The 14,521-nt window shown below is 39.2% G+C and overlaps 1 protein-coding gene across 2 annotated transcripts; it reads left to right on the forward strand.

The window, feature by feature from the left end:
• The first annotated feature begins 300 nt into the window (after positions 1–300).
• LOC143031444 (uncharacterized) lies at positions 301–10,614 on the forward strand. 2 transcript variants are annotated; one of them, XM_076195258.1, is made up of 7 exons: positions 301–400; positions 2,337–2,597; positions 4,087–4,446; positions 6,462–6,566; positions 7,228–7,750; positions 7,928–8,158; positions 10,399–10,614. In XM_076195258.1, exons 3-7 carry the CDS (start codon positions 4,099–4,101, stop codon positions 10,599–10,601), a joined length of 1,410 nt encoding a protein of 469 aa, XP_076051373.1. In that variant the 5' UTR covers positions 301–400; positions 2,337–2,597; positions 4,087–4,098; the 3' UTR covers positions 10,602–10,614. The 2 variants fall into 2 exon arrangements, with proteins under 2 accessions (XP_076051373.1, XP_076051374.1); XM_076195259.1 differs by having other exon boundaries at positions 309–375.
• Positions 10,615–14,521: the final 3,907 nt, after the last annotated feature.

The raw sequence follows: 14,521 nt of genomic DNA on the forward strand, positions 1-14,521 counted from the left end.
CATTTTTTTGTACTTGGTGACCACATCGTCGCTGCATATATGCGCGCGCGCGTGTGTGTGTATTTACCTACTGAAATATACAGCGATGGAATGTTCGCACAAAATAAAAGATATATATAAAATGTACAACGAAAGGGACGGGGCCCTACGAATCTGGCTCACACACACACAAGAGCTTGAGATGAGAAAATTATAAGTTAATCTGCAAGGGAGAGGCTGACAACTCCCCCCTTCCCCTCCCCACCCTCCTCCACCACCCGGGTTGCAAATTTGACAATTGAAAATTACAAACTGGCAACTAGTCCACCGTTAGTCTTCGGCGGGAATGGACGCAAGCTAAATCGTCGTCTGCCCTCCCCCATGACATATTTTCCAGTGAATTCGATACCGAGATTTCTAAGTAACGTGTTTCAAAAGAACAAATAATATGTGTCGTGTGTAATATATATATATATATATATATATATATATATATATATATATATATTACATATTCAAAAGTGCATATGAGGTGATTTTTGTGATAGTCATCAGCGACACGGATGAAGAAGTGGTCACGTGATAATATTGTGACGTCAATCGCTGGTTTTGCTTTAGAACAGGCGAATCTATTCTGAAAGGAAGAAAAAATCACGTACATATATTATATATGAATGTATGTTGTGTATGTGGTGTGTATATTTACAAAAAATATAATAATAGAATATATACATATCCGCGTGAAACGGGAAAAAGTGAGATTATAATATTTACGCTTATATATAATTATCTGTTCCTGCGAGTTCGATTCTAAAAAATGTGTGTATATAATGATAATGGTGATAATAATAATAACAACAACAATAATAATAATATTAATAATAATAGTAATAATAATAATAACAACAACAACAATAATGATGATAATAATAATAATAATAATAATAATAATAATAGTAATAATAATGATGATAATAATAATAATAATAATAATAATAATAATAGTAATAATAATGATAATGATGATAATGATGATAATGATGATAATGATGATAATGATGATAATGATGATAATAATGATAATAATGATAATAATGATAATAATATAAATAACCATAATAATAATGATAATAATATAAATAACCATAATAATAATGATAATAATATAAATAACCATAATAATAATGATAATAATATAAATAACCATAATAATAATGATAATAATATAAATAACCATAATAATAATGATAATAATAATACTGATATTTATTATCATTATTATTATAATTATTATTATTATCATCATTATCATTACCATTATTATTATTATCATTATTATTATTATTATTATTATTATTATTATTATTATTATTATTATTATTATTATTATTATTATTATTGTTATTATTATTATTATTATTGTTACTACTATTATTATTATTATTATATTTTTTCTTTACTGTTAATTCTTATTTGATTTTATGCCTTATTTTATTTGATATCAGTTTTTATTTCTATGTTAATTCGTATGTTAATATATAAAAATATCGCATCTACAGTATCTCCTCAACCTCTGACACTCCTCTCTCTTCCTTGCTCGGCAGGCATTCCCCTTACATCATGTACCCCCGTCCATCCATCCACCTCATTCTCGGTCATCCACTCAATCTCTCATCCACTTCTGTCATCCATTCTCTTAACGTTCTAAAAAAAATTCTATTTATTCATTTATTGTTTATTATATTATCATTTACAATTTTTTTTTATCTTGGTTATAAAATGTTCTATTTATATCTATATTGATTGTGTTTTTATTGATTATTTTTATATTTTTTCTAATTATATATTTTTAATACGGGTAGACTGTCTCATTCAGATTCAAATTCATGTTGTTGCGAATTACTATTTTTACAAAAAAAAATTATTTACTAATGTCTTAAATTAATCATTATTGTGCTCGTTACCAATACTGCTGTTACTGTCACTATTGCTACTATTACTTCTTCAATTCTTTTCTATAAACTTATTTCAGAAATATTGCACAGTTTTCTTCTTTCATCGAATGTTAATTCATAAGAAAATCTACGCAAGCTTGTTGTTTATATTAAATGTGTTTTATACAAGTTTATTAATTTGTTTGTTTTAATATATTTTTCATTTTTATTTCTTTCTATTTTTATCAAATGTGTTTTATTCTGATTTTTCTTTCAATTGTTTTATCAAATGTGTTTAACATTGATTTGTTTTCAACTATTCTATCTTGATTTGTTTCTATTTTTATCAAATGTGTTTTACCCTGATTTGTTTTTAACTGTTCTTATCAAATGTGTTTTCTTTTTATTCATTTTCAACTGTAGGAAGAATTCGACCCAATTGTAAGTCAGCAGACAGAAGGGGCGAGCGATGACGTCAAGTCGCGCTGTCCTAGAGCTCGATTAAGCTTTTCCTGTGGTGGACGACGACGACGACGACGACAGCGACGACGGCGGGGCTGAGGACAGAGATCTGTCCAGCCCCGCCCCGTCTACGGACACAGACGAATCTGTCCGTAGTGCGTAACAAGGCTTTAGCGTACGCGTACGCTTGCTGTCCCGTTGATTCTGTGCCTATTCTGTAAGGTACGTAGACATACACACAGTATTGCACATAGATCATTTGATATTCAAACTCTGACCTCTCCTAGTCGTCGATCACGAGACTAGAACGTGATCCAAGACCATGGCGAATTATATATATATATATATATATATATATATATATATATATATATATATATATATATATATATATATTGCGTGTACCCGTATGTAGTTACCATATTGCATGTACTTAATTGTAAAGAATTATTGGATAGGATCTACGCTCACAGTTTCTCGCCCGTTTCTCCTCTTCTCTAGTTTATCTGTAGATTCACTGGTCAGCCAATCCAGCATTTAACATTAATAATATGATCTAATTTCTAGTTTAATATAACATACATACATATACCAAGGCTTTTTCCCCCTTACAAGGGAGGTAGCCAAAAAGGAAAAGGCATAAAATCATTCCCACCCATTCCATCCCTGAATACACTCCACAACCCTCCACCCTCCCTCTTATCTTAACACCTGTGGTGGGGGAAAAGAATACTGCCACCAAGTATTTCCACTTGGATCGTAAGAGGCGAGAAGAAAGGGACGGCGATTGGGACTAGGCATCCTTCTCCTTGTAGCCCCACAGGGGACATTCCTAAAAAAAAAGTAATATTATATATATATATATATATATATATATATATATATATATATATATATATATATATATATATATATATATGCTAATAAGAACACGGGTACGTGTGTTCACTTATGCAAAGTAGACCACTTGGAAAAAAGAAACTAACGAAGCAGAGCGCTTTCGTATATTACATCTTCAGTGCAACAAGTGCAACACTTGTTGCACTGAAGATGTAATATACGAAAGCGCTCTGCTTCGTTAGTTTCTTTTTTCCAAGTGGTCTACTTTGCATATATATATATATATATATATATATATATATATATATATATATATATATATATATATATATATACACGTCGTCGTGGCTTCAGAGGATGATGGTCTTGGTTCTGGTCTGAGTGCGGTTATTTGTGCACCCGAAGGTGGCTGATGAGACCAATTCGGGCTTTGAAGGATTTCCGCATGTTGGTCACGTTGTTCCTTGCGGGAGATCTGGTTTCGGTTGGAGTTGCCTCTCCTTCCTCCTCCTTCTTCGCCTTTCTTCCAACTCTTCACATCGGTTTGTTTCGAATGTTCTTGTTCCCTCGCGAATGGTAGACCTCCAGAAGTTGCATTTTCTTCCCAGGTGTTGAAGTCGATGTTACACTTTTTCATGTTGGCCTTCAACAGATCCTTGTATCTCTTCTTCTGCCCTCCTTTCTTCCCGTTTCCTTCTTTCATACATATACATACATACCATAAGGTTGAAGGTTGGACTTCAAGGATTCTAAACCGCAGCTTTACAGTGCAAACTACCAGACGTAAACACGGGACGGGGTGGGTGGGTGGGGGTGGCTAATTATCAAATCCCATCCTCGATAACGACCTATATTGCTTTCCACTTCCCAGGTAGGCACCATCATGCCATCCGAGTGGGGATGGGCGTTGTTCCTCCTGTCGTTAGGAGCCTATGGTTCCTGTGTCATGCCGGCGTCGACGGTGGCTGTTGTTGCCGAGGCCTCTGACATCGGGGGTTCCTCCTCCAGTTCCTTCTCTGGGGGGCAGCTACGGCGTGAGGAGGTCAGGAACCTGGCCCTTCTGGCGGGAACCGTCAAGGACCACCTGCCACTCCTGGTGGAGGCCGTGAACCAGGGGAGAGATACCTTAGCCCGGGGGCTTGCCCGACTCGCCGCGGAGAAGGACGACGCCGACACAAAGTTCCTCGCCTCGCAGAGGGAAATCCTCACGGCGGCTTGTCAGGGAGGACTGGTAAGTACGTCCGGCGACTCGGTGCGATGATCGTCCAACGATGATCGTACAACGATGATCGTACAACGATTATCTGGAGTAGTGGTTATTTGTTTTTGAAAGTTGCTGATATGCTTCGAGCTGGAAGGTGCGTCTGGCTTGGTGTGATTATCGCTCAACGATAATCGTTCATGGCTCAACGATGATCGTCCAACGATTATTTGGAACAGTGGTTATTTGTTTTTGAATGGGACTGTTTTGCTTCAAGCTAGCCAACAACAAACACGCTTACCCAGATGGGATGCCAGGTAGTAATGTAGTAATCGCACCGAGGGAAAATTATCTAGATTAAATAATTTTAGTTCTAACAAGGAAATATGCCAGAACTAGATTACCAAGATGGCTAACGAACGGCATCGACTTAGTAACTATGTAGTGAAGGCAGAAACTGCTGGTGTTCAAGGGGGTCAAGGGCTTTAGCAAGGGTGGTGCAAACAAGGTCATCATATTAAGGCGTCAGGGGAGGACTCGCAGTAATGGGTATAAACTGGACAAATTTAGATTTAAGAAGGAAATAGGCAAGAATTGGTTTACTAATAGGGTGGTCAACAAATGTAATAGACTTAGTAACCATGTAGTAGTGAGCGCTGAAACTATCAGTTGTTTTAAGGAACGGTTAGACAACTTTATGGATGGGGATGACAGGTGGTGATGGATATGGAACTACCTAGTGTAGGTCTTATGGTCTCTTGCAGTCTCCTTCGTTCCTATGTTCTTATGTTCATGCTATTATGAGAAACCAAAGCAAGTTTTGTATCACTAAGCTTTTTTATATGTTTGCATTGTATTTGTATTGGGAGGGGTTATGAGATAATTGAGGGATAGGTGCAGGGGAAAAGATTAAGAACCATTGACTTAGAGAAGTGGTTCTCACCCTATGGTTCAACGAATCCTTGTCAGCTACAGCGGTTCACAAATAGAACCACATAAACTAGTAATACTTGGGGGGATAAACTAAGGTTCTATTTATTAGTGGTGGGATTTCTACAAGGCTATAGAACAGTAGTACATAAGAACGGGGAAAGAACAATTAACCCAAGTCGTGCATTGTTTGTCCTTCGCTGCGTTTTTGTTTTGTTTTAGTCATACTGGAGTGGCTGTACACTGAAAACCATGTTAGGAGTTCATATATTGCAAAAACAAACAAATAAAATATACATAAAATAAATAGATAAATAAATGAATAAATAATGATAATAATAGTAATAATAATAATAATAATAATAATAATTATAATAATAATAATAATAATAATAATAATAATAATAATAATAATAATAATAATAATAATAATAATAATAATAATAATAATAATAATAATAATAATAATAATAATAATAATAATGATAATGATAATAACGTATAAATAAATAAATAAAATATAACAAAATGTTGGTCATAAGAGTGAATTTAACTATTCATGGTTTTCATTCTGACAAAAACGAAAATGTTTAGATGCACACACACACACACACACACACACACACACACACACACACACACACACACACACAGACACATACACACACACACACATATGTATATATATATGTATATATATTATGTATATATATATGTATATATATGTATATATATATATATAATATGTATATATATAATATATATATATATATGTGTATATTATGTATATAATTTTTATGGCCGTCGCGCATAGGACTCGAACCTACCGCTCTGAGGCCAAGATGCTACCGATACGAGGCCTTAACCCACTCGGCTACTGGAGGTACAAACTCTCCGAACTCGGAACGCTACTGGTTCCCGAGATTAGGAAAAATCTAGGTTCGAGTCCTATGCGCGACGGCCATAAAAATTATCTGATTGATGTCGCAATCTCCTGGCAAATTTCTTTCTCACACACACGTGTATATGTATATATATATATATATGTATATATATATATATGTATGTATATGTATGTATGTATATATATATAGTGTCCATTTTCTCCAAACAAGACGAGTGAGTTCCGTTCGAGGATGAGTCGGCTGGAAGAGGACCTGAGGGCCAAGGACCACCTTCTACAGGAGCTCAGGTGCCGCTTGGACGTCTTTGAGTCACAGGTGAGCAAGTGTCACCTATGCCCAGCGTGTTAGGACCTGTTCACACTAGCGGTTCAGTTATCATGGGAGTCAATTGAGGCGTTCGCACACGCTGTTCATACTTGCGGTTTGAACCGCGGCGGTTCAGTTATTATGGGAGTCATTGGAGGCGCAACCGCGGTTTCGGTGTGTTTCAAAGCCCTTAAAGGCGTTAAACTCCGATGACAAGATGTCTTGTCATTTGGTCAAATAAAACAAAAAATCATAAAACACCAAAATGTTTGATCAAACAGCACCAGAAAAATATGACGTCAGTCCTCCTCGCTTCGCTCGCAGCGAAGCGAGCGAAGCGAGGAGGACTGACGTCATATTTTTCTGGTGCTGTTTGATCAAACATTTTGGTGTTTTATGATTTTTTGTTTTATTTGACCAAATGACAAGACATCTTGTCATCGGAGTTTAATGGGTTAAAGGCTTTATCACACTGGGCAATTTTTCCTCCGACTGTTGGAAGAAAATTAATTTTCCTTCAACTGTTGGGAGAAAATTAATTTTCCTTTAATCTTTTGGAAGAAAATTAATTTTCCTTCAATTGTTGGAAGAAAATTAATTTTCCTTCGACTGTTGGAAGAAAATTATTTTCCTCCTAATTATTTGTCTCCATTTTATTCTCCACCACCAGATGGCGCCTAAAACAACAGAAGCTCCTCCTGAAGAGGAAAAAGAAGAAGAACCAGAAACGCCTTCTCCTCTTCCTCCGGCAACCGAAGAACCGAGCTCCACCGAAATTCCTCTCCTGACGACGACACCGAAATCCATTGAGGCGCCAACAACGGACGTCCCCCTCGAAGTCGCCTCCAAGGTCGACTTTGAGGAACCGCCGGAGACGGGAGAACCCACGACGTCCTCCCCAACGCCCCTCGTGGCGACTGAGGCTCTTCTGACGACGACAGGAGTCCAGGTCACCGAACTCTCATCTCCCAGTTCGACGGAGATCGAGCTCCTGACGAAGGAGGACCTCGAGGAGACGACAACGACGACGACAACGACGACGACGACGACGGAGATGACGACGTTGACGGCGATAATAACGGAAGCGACCGAACCGTATTTTGCATCGACGACGACGACAACGACGACGACGACGAAGGCGACGACGACGACAGAGGAGAAGTGGGAGGCGAGCGTTTCTCCCACCGAAACTGGTAAGGCAAAATTTATTTGGAAAAAACAACAACAACAACGAATAAATAAATAAATGTCCAGGTTAGGTTTGATTAATTTAGGTGAGGTAGACCTTTTGAACCACAGAGTTCCCAGTTTTCCCTTCTTGAAGAACAGGAACCCCGAAATCAAAATGCCAAATCCTTCTCCTCCGTCAGGTCTTCACGAATGCAAGCCGCCCTTCGAGCAGGCTGGGACCGACTGTCTCTACTTGTACGACGAAGTTATGTCCTGGCAAGTAGCCAGAGGATTCTGCCAGGAATACGGAGGAGACCTCTACGTTCTCAAAGACAAGCTTTGGTACCACATACTTGGCGACTGGAGACGTTTTCTCAACCCTCAGCCTCCACTTGATTACTTCGAGTCGGAGAGACAAGCGCGAGGTTTATGTGAGTAGTACGGGGTGGGGAGGAATGAGGTCATGAGGAAGGACGAGGGAGGAGGGGAGGGGGGAGGAGGGGAAGAGGAAGAAGGTGGGATGAGAAATTTAGGGTATGGGATATACTGAACGCGTATACGGTTCCTCAGAACTTGAGACCGTTATTTCTCGTCTGGTTTGAATTGTGTGTGAAATTGTTAAAGGTTATCACTTTTGATGTTGTCAATTCACTTGAAAATCTTTAAGATCTGTAACAAGTCACCCTCGAGTCTATTTTTTTTTATTTATTTATCTTTTTTATTCTTAGATTTATGTCACAAATCCCTGGACAGTGGAAGGAGGTGGTGGTTGTGGGGGCGTGGGAAATACTTACCTTGAATGAGGGATGAAGGGGGAAGGATAGCCGCAGTGGGAAGCCTAAGTCCAGGAGATTTGAGTCACCGACCGGGACCACGCGCGCTCCCTTCTCGGCGCGCGTTTGTATAACTCAAAAAGGGGGGTGGGACAACTCATTAAGTAGACCGTCCTAGGCTAATCAAACAGATCATCCTATTGTGAGTTTTAATGATCAAGATTATTTCTACAATCAATCCTCGTTGGCATGCGCCTCAAATCTATAAAGGTTGGTCTAAAAGTTAATAGATTGTCCCTACAGTATTCCAACTCCCTGCGCGCCTATCTATGGGTCCTATCTAGTAAACACCAATATCGTTACTTGCTACCATCCTTATGGGGCTTGTGCTGGTTGCGGGGATGTCTTCAAATAGGCGCGGGTCCCTCGTTCAGGCAGGAAGCGTTTGCTATTGAAGGATAACTGTGTTGCCGTTGAGCACGGCGGGAACCCTGGCCATCCTCGTTGTTGGGCACCTCATGGCGGGACGCGGGTTCGATCTCGTTGGGGGTTTCCTATTTTTCACTATCAAGTTCCTTTCAGGTCAGGATGTCCCGAAAAGGGGGGAATTGTTTGTACAGATGGTCGAATAGCACAAGGGTGGTGTGTTCACTGGAGGCTGACCTCGTCACGACACCGTTCAAACCCGTTCCCACGATGGTCTGGGCGTCACTCGCAACACTGTCTTCAATTCGATAAGTCTCCGGGGGATTTTGTACTTGAATCACTCGTGTAGAGTCTGACAGTGCGTAATCGGTCACTTAAGGAAGCGAATCCTCGATAGCCACCATATAGGAGGGCAGGGCGCGATTGAACTTCCGAGAATACGAGCGGCCCGACCTCCCTGTAGGGACCCGGGGGGAAATAATACCCAGTGCCCGGCACCGCCGGGTCAACCGCCCATGCCCATACACTGTATGGCATACATCGTTGCCGTTACTTCCTCGCTTCCACTCGCTAGTTTTGAAGGGAGCGTAGTGCAATGTTTATGTGGAGGTTGAAACAGTTCTAATTGTTCCTTGAGGGTAGTCGCTACTCACGAGAGTGGAAGATATGATCCTAACTAATCTAATTAAAACTAGCCTAAACAATAAATGGCAAGCGCGCAGGGGGGGGTGAAACCGTTAGAACTAATTCGAACGGTAACTCTTGGATGTAATACTCTAATTCTATTCATAAAGTAGCAACTTACAACAGCAAGAAGGAACAGTAAACTTGAGAGGTTGTGGAATCCCACACTTAATATTAAACATTCGTGTCTTTGCTCGCAGGCATATGTAGACACCTGGAACTAAAGGGAGGGGGGAGGTTTTTCCTGTGCAATTAGAAGTCTCTCTCAAATTCGTTAAGGCACTGTAATTGACTGCCAAATTTGCGCAATCGTTTATGAGGATAAGGAGAAGGAAAAATATCAAGAAGTAGTTGCTAGAAGCCTTAAGAGTTCCGGTGATTCCCAAGAGTAGAGGGAATTGATAGCCGAAAAGGGCTGAAAGGAGACGAAAAACTGTGGAGCTTGCGTCGGCTAGGGCCTTGAGCGAAAGTATTTGGTAACTGTGGTTTGAGAACAGACGTAAGAAAATGAGAAGAAATGGTAGGCCGTTTGTCACAACCCAAATTTGTGACAATTTATATATTTTTATATGTTTTAGACTTCGATGGTTCGTTTCTGACATTTTTAGAGAAATTGTCTTGTGTTTTAGTAGCTTCGCGTATTGTAGGATTCATTTTATATTATCATTATTTTATCTATCTATTATTATGTTTGTGTGGAACTAGATTCTTATGTTTTGGGTGGTTTTCTTAAGATTAATTGCTGATTTAGAGACAACAGAATGACATTGCTTTTGGTTCCTTTGCAGCGTCGTTGGACTTCTGGCTCGGTGGCGCGGACGAAGATCGTAACGGCTGGGCGACTTGGGTGACTGATGACGTAAGTCTTCAAGGTCGGGGCTATGGGATCTCCGGCTGGTGTGTATATATGGAGCTCATGGACGAAGGGTTTTTCAACAGTGGAGCCACTTCCTGTACTGCCCGGCTTCGGCCCCTCTGTCAACAACATTGAATTAAGCAAACAATCTCGCCCTTGTGCTACGGAAAGAAAGTTGGGTCTTTTGAACAAATGAGGCATTGTCAACCCAAGTCGTTTTCTGCGTTTGCTACATAATTTGAGAGTTAGACATTTGAAAAATAAAATATTGTCACTGAAGTCGTTTCTTGTGTTTGCTACATAATTTGATATTTGCAAATTTGAAAAATAAGTTAACTGTCATCGAAATCGTTTCTTGTGTTTGCTACATAATTTGATATTTGGAAAATAAGATATTGTCACCCAAGTCGTTTCTTGCGTTTACTACGGAGAGATAACATTTATACATTTGAAAAATATTGTCACCGATCGATCCATTTCGATAACTAGAATATTATTTCGTTTACAAAAATCTAGACTTGTCTAAGACCATTTCAAAAGTATATCTCACGTTCGTCCTTAGTGCATCATTAAACTTTGTAATATAGGGGTGGTCAATGAAACACTACAAAGACAATACGTCCTCTCACCTTGGAGACGAGACCATTACTGACTAACGCCAAGCATACTTAGCGGAGGAAAACATACACAATTCGTCTTGGTTCTGCCACGAAATGGCGCCAATAAAAATGCAATAATAGATATACGATACTACAAGTACGTATATACACTATACGAGGAATATTTCTAGGGCTGAGTACAAGAAGGGCCAATGTCAAAAAATGGCCGATTGAAGATAAGACCATCACTAAACTAAAATTTCATCTCTGTATCAGTGCTATAAGAGCCAATGTCATCCGTGGGTTCAGGGAGCTACACTAAGCACTCTACTCTAGCCAAAGTCGAGTAACAAATGAAAATATTCATGCTAGAAAGGCCAATGTTGAGATTGGCATCACTAATGACTGCTGCTAGTGAGGATGATGAAAACCGCATTGAAGAAGAGAAAGCAAAACACCATGAACTGGCAGAGATGGCTTACAATGAAAAGAGAGCTGATAAAGAGTTTGCTCTTAAAAACAAAGGAATTGTTACTGCATCCTTTGACCTCCAGAAAATATTGCCTTGCCCGCTGTTGCAGACAGGAATAGTTTACTACAAGAGACAACTTGCTGTTTATAGCTTAACCATCTTTGAAACAAGTGTGGATGGAAATAAAGCACACTGCATGATATGGGATGAAACGATTGCAAAAAGAGGTGGCCAAGAAATAGGTTCATGTGTAATGAAATAGTTGAATGACCTCAAATGACATTAAGGACATTCGACTATATAGTGACTTGTGGTGGCCAAAATAGAAACCATTTATTTGCAGCCATGTTTATGCATGTTTCCAGGAGTAAGGGAATAAAAATAACACATCCTTTCTTAGAACCTGGCCATACACACATGGAAGCAGACACAGTACATGCTTTGATAGAAAAATATAGAAAATCAGCTACAAACATTGAGGTGCCACGGGACTGGAGCACAAAAATCAGAGCAATCCATAGAAAAAATAAGTTACAAGTGACTGAAATGCAAACAGAAGATTTCATTAATTTTAATAGTTTGTATATGTCTGCTGGCCCCCTGGTGAATCGCCATAAAGATAAAAATGGACAACAAGTAAATTGGATGAAAACTAAGAGGATGGAATACAATCAAAATGAAATTGGCCAGATTATGTGCTGGAAATCCTTTTTCCGAAATGCTGCACCGCAGCATTTAGATTTAAGAAGAAGAAAGGAAAAAGGAAGACCACCCATTTCGATTCTCCCACAGCTTGAAGAGGGACCAAGGAAAATTCCACCCAAAAAATTGAAGGACTTGATGGATCTCCTTCCTCTTATTTCTGCAGGAAGCAGACATTTTTACAGAAGCCTGCAGGCAGCAGAAGATGCTTCAGATGATGTTTATTTAGATGATGAACCCAATGTGTGAGTGTTATAGCTAATGACACAATTAATATGGATCATAGTAATTGTGTCCCTATAACACTCACTACGTATCATTACTATGGTCTAATATTCTTTTTTTTTCAAAATTAAAAACAATATTGCGATGCCTTGGTCAGGAAATAACAGTTTCAAAGGTAAGCAATCTCGAAAAATAAAATCTTTCATTTGCTGTACTTGCCTGATTTTTAATAAAGGAAGCAATCTTTCAAATGCGTTTTTCTCAAAAAGTGCTTTTTGTACATTGGTCCTTCTTGTACTCAGCCCTAGATTCAATGCTACCGTTACAACGAATAGATGATTAATTGATGTTCAGAGATTTGATAAATGGAATATTTGCCTTTGGTATCTCGTTTGACTAGAAGTGACTTATGTTACGATCTTTTGTATTTTTTTTTATTTAGTTTCCAAAGGTCAAATTACATCATAGAGTGAGAACGTAAATGACTAGGAGAAATTAAACCTAAAATACGAACGTTAGACACATTGTCGACATGTTCTTACGGAAATCTAAAATATTGTGGTACAAATAGCATGCTCGTAAGAAATGCATGGTGTGCGGCCACATTGTATGTTCAGCCTCAATGGTCCACTGCAGGACCTGCCTATCTCCCGAGGGACGATACACTCTCTATACCTCACCATAGCTTGGTAAGGTTGCGCGTCACGTGATTGTGAGTGAAATGTAAAATCCGAGTGACTAGCATACTGATAACGTGAGAGCATTTGTATACACCACTGGCCTACCGCCCCTCTGATGCACACTTTTGTGGAGAGGGGTTGGGAATCCATGAGGATATTTCCGCACTCATCGGGAATCGAACTTGGGTCTTGCGAGTTGCGAGGCAGGAGCGCTGCCCACTACTCCACGCAGGCTCCGTGTGATAGAATGAGAGACGGCTTCGACCGATTGTTAGAATTGGAGTCAAAACAGTTTCGGTTACAGTGTTTCAATTCTCCAAATATAAATCATCTTTCCGTCGTTTATAGCAAAGCTGAGAGACGAACTGAGAATGTTCTTAGACAAGGCTAAAATTCGGTAAACGAAATCACATTGGTGTTACTATACTGTGAGAAACGCGAGACCCGTCCACGTGACCTAACCTAACCTATTTGTGTCATTCTGAAAATATGTACGAAGTGTGTATCGCTAGAATAAATGTATGGAAATTTATAACTTATTTATTTTTACAAATCTTCCTTTAACACAATTATACTTCCTTGAGTGATCTATGGGTCATTTTGGTAAGACATTCCCAGTTACTTGGGAACTATGGGTTTCCTACTAAAGACTTGGGGGTAACAAATTCATTTTTGGGGATTGAAGCGCTCTCATATCACAATATCAGCGGCACAACTGGTTTCATTATTTTTTTTCTTTTTTTCTTGTGAAATCCTTACACTCTAAGGAACCCATTCAGGGTGTTGTGTATGTCATGACTTATTACTAACCACTGTGCCAAATCAACTATAGCACATGCCTGCTTCTCTTATTTCCCCATGTATATGCTATTTGATTTTCTGTATATAGTAAAGCTGTATATTACAATGAGTATTCCTTTTTAGGATCATGACAATGATTTGATTAAATTCTGTGGCACGTTCATTCGTTCATTCATTTCGTCTTTTTGGATCACGTGTTGGACTCATGATCGACAGCTATTTCCCTCCCGGAAGAGAGATCAGAGCTCGTAGGACCGATCAATGGGTAATGCTATGACCTTACACGCACACACACCTAACTCCCGGCCCACGAGAGTTGGGATAACGACTCGAAGCGCAGCGATGCTGAAATAATTTCAGCCCTGGGCAGGATTCGAACCAGGTACCGCTGGCACCGCCGTGCCAACAGTCTGGTACTCTACCAACCGCAGCACCTTTTCCCCAATTTTGCCACACAGAGTCAGACTTATACTCTCTGATCCAATAATTGGTCAAATTGGCATATGTCACATTCAGGTCCATTCCCACTTGTACCTTACCCTGAACAGATTTCTTGGAGCACAAGAACTATAGTAG

The sequence above is a fragment of the Oratosquilla oratoria genome, chromosome 12 (assembly GCF_046742065.1).
Source record: "Oratosquilla oratoria isolate Oo_2021 chromosome 12, ASM4674206v1, whole genome shotgun sequence".
Lineage (NCBI taxonomy): Eukaryota > Metazoa > Arthropoda > Malacostraca > Stomatopoda > Squillidae > Oratosquilla > Oratosquilla oratoria.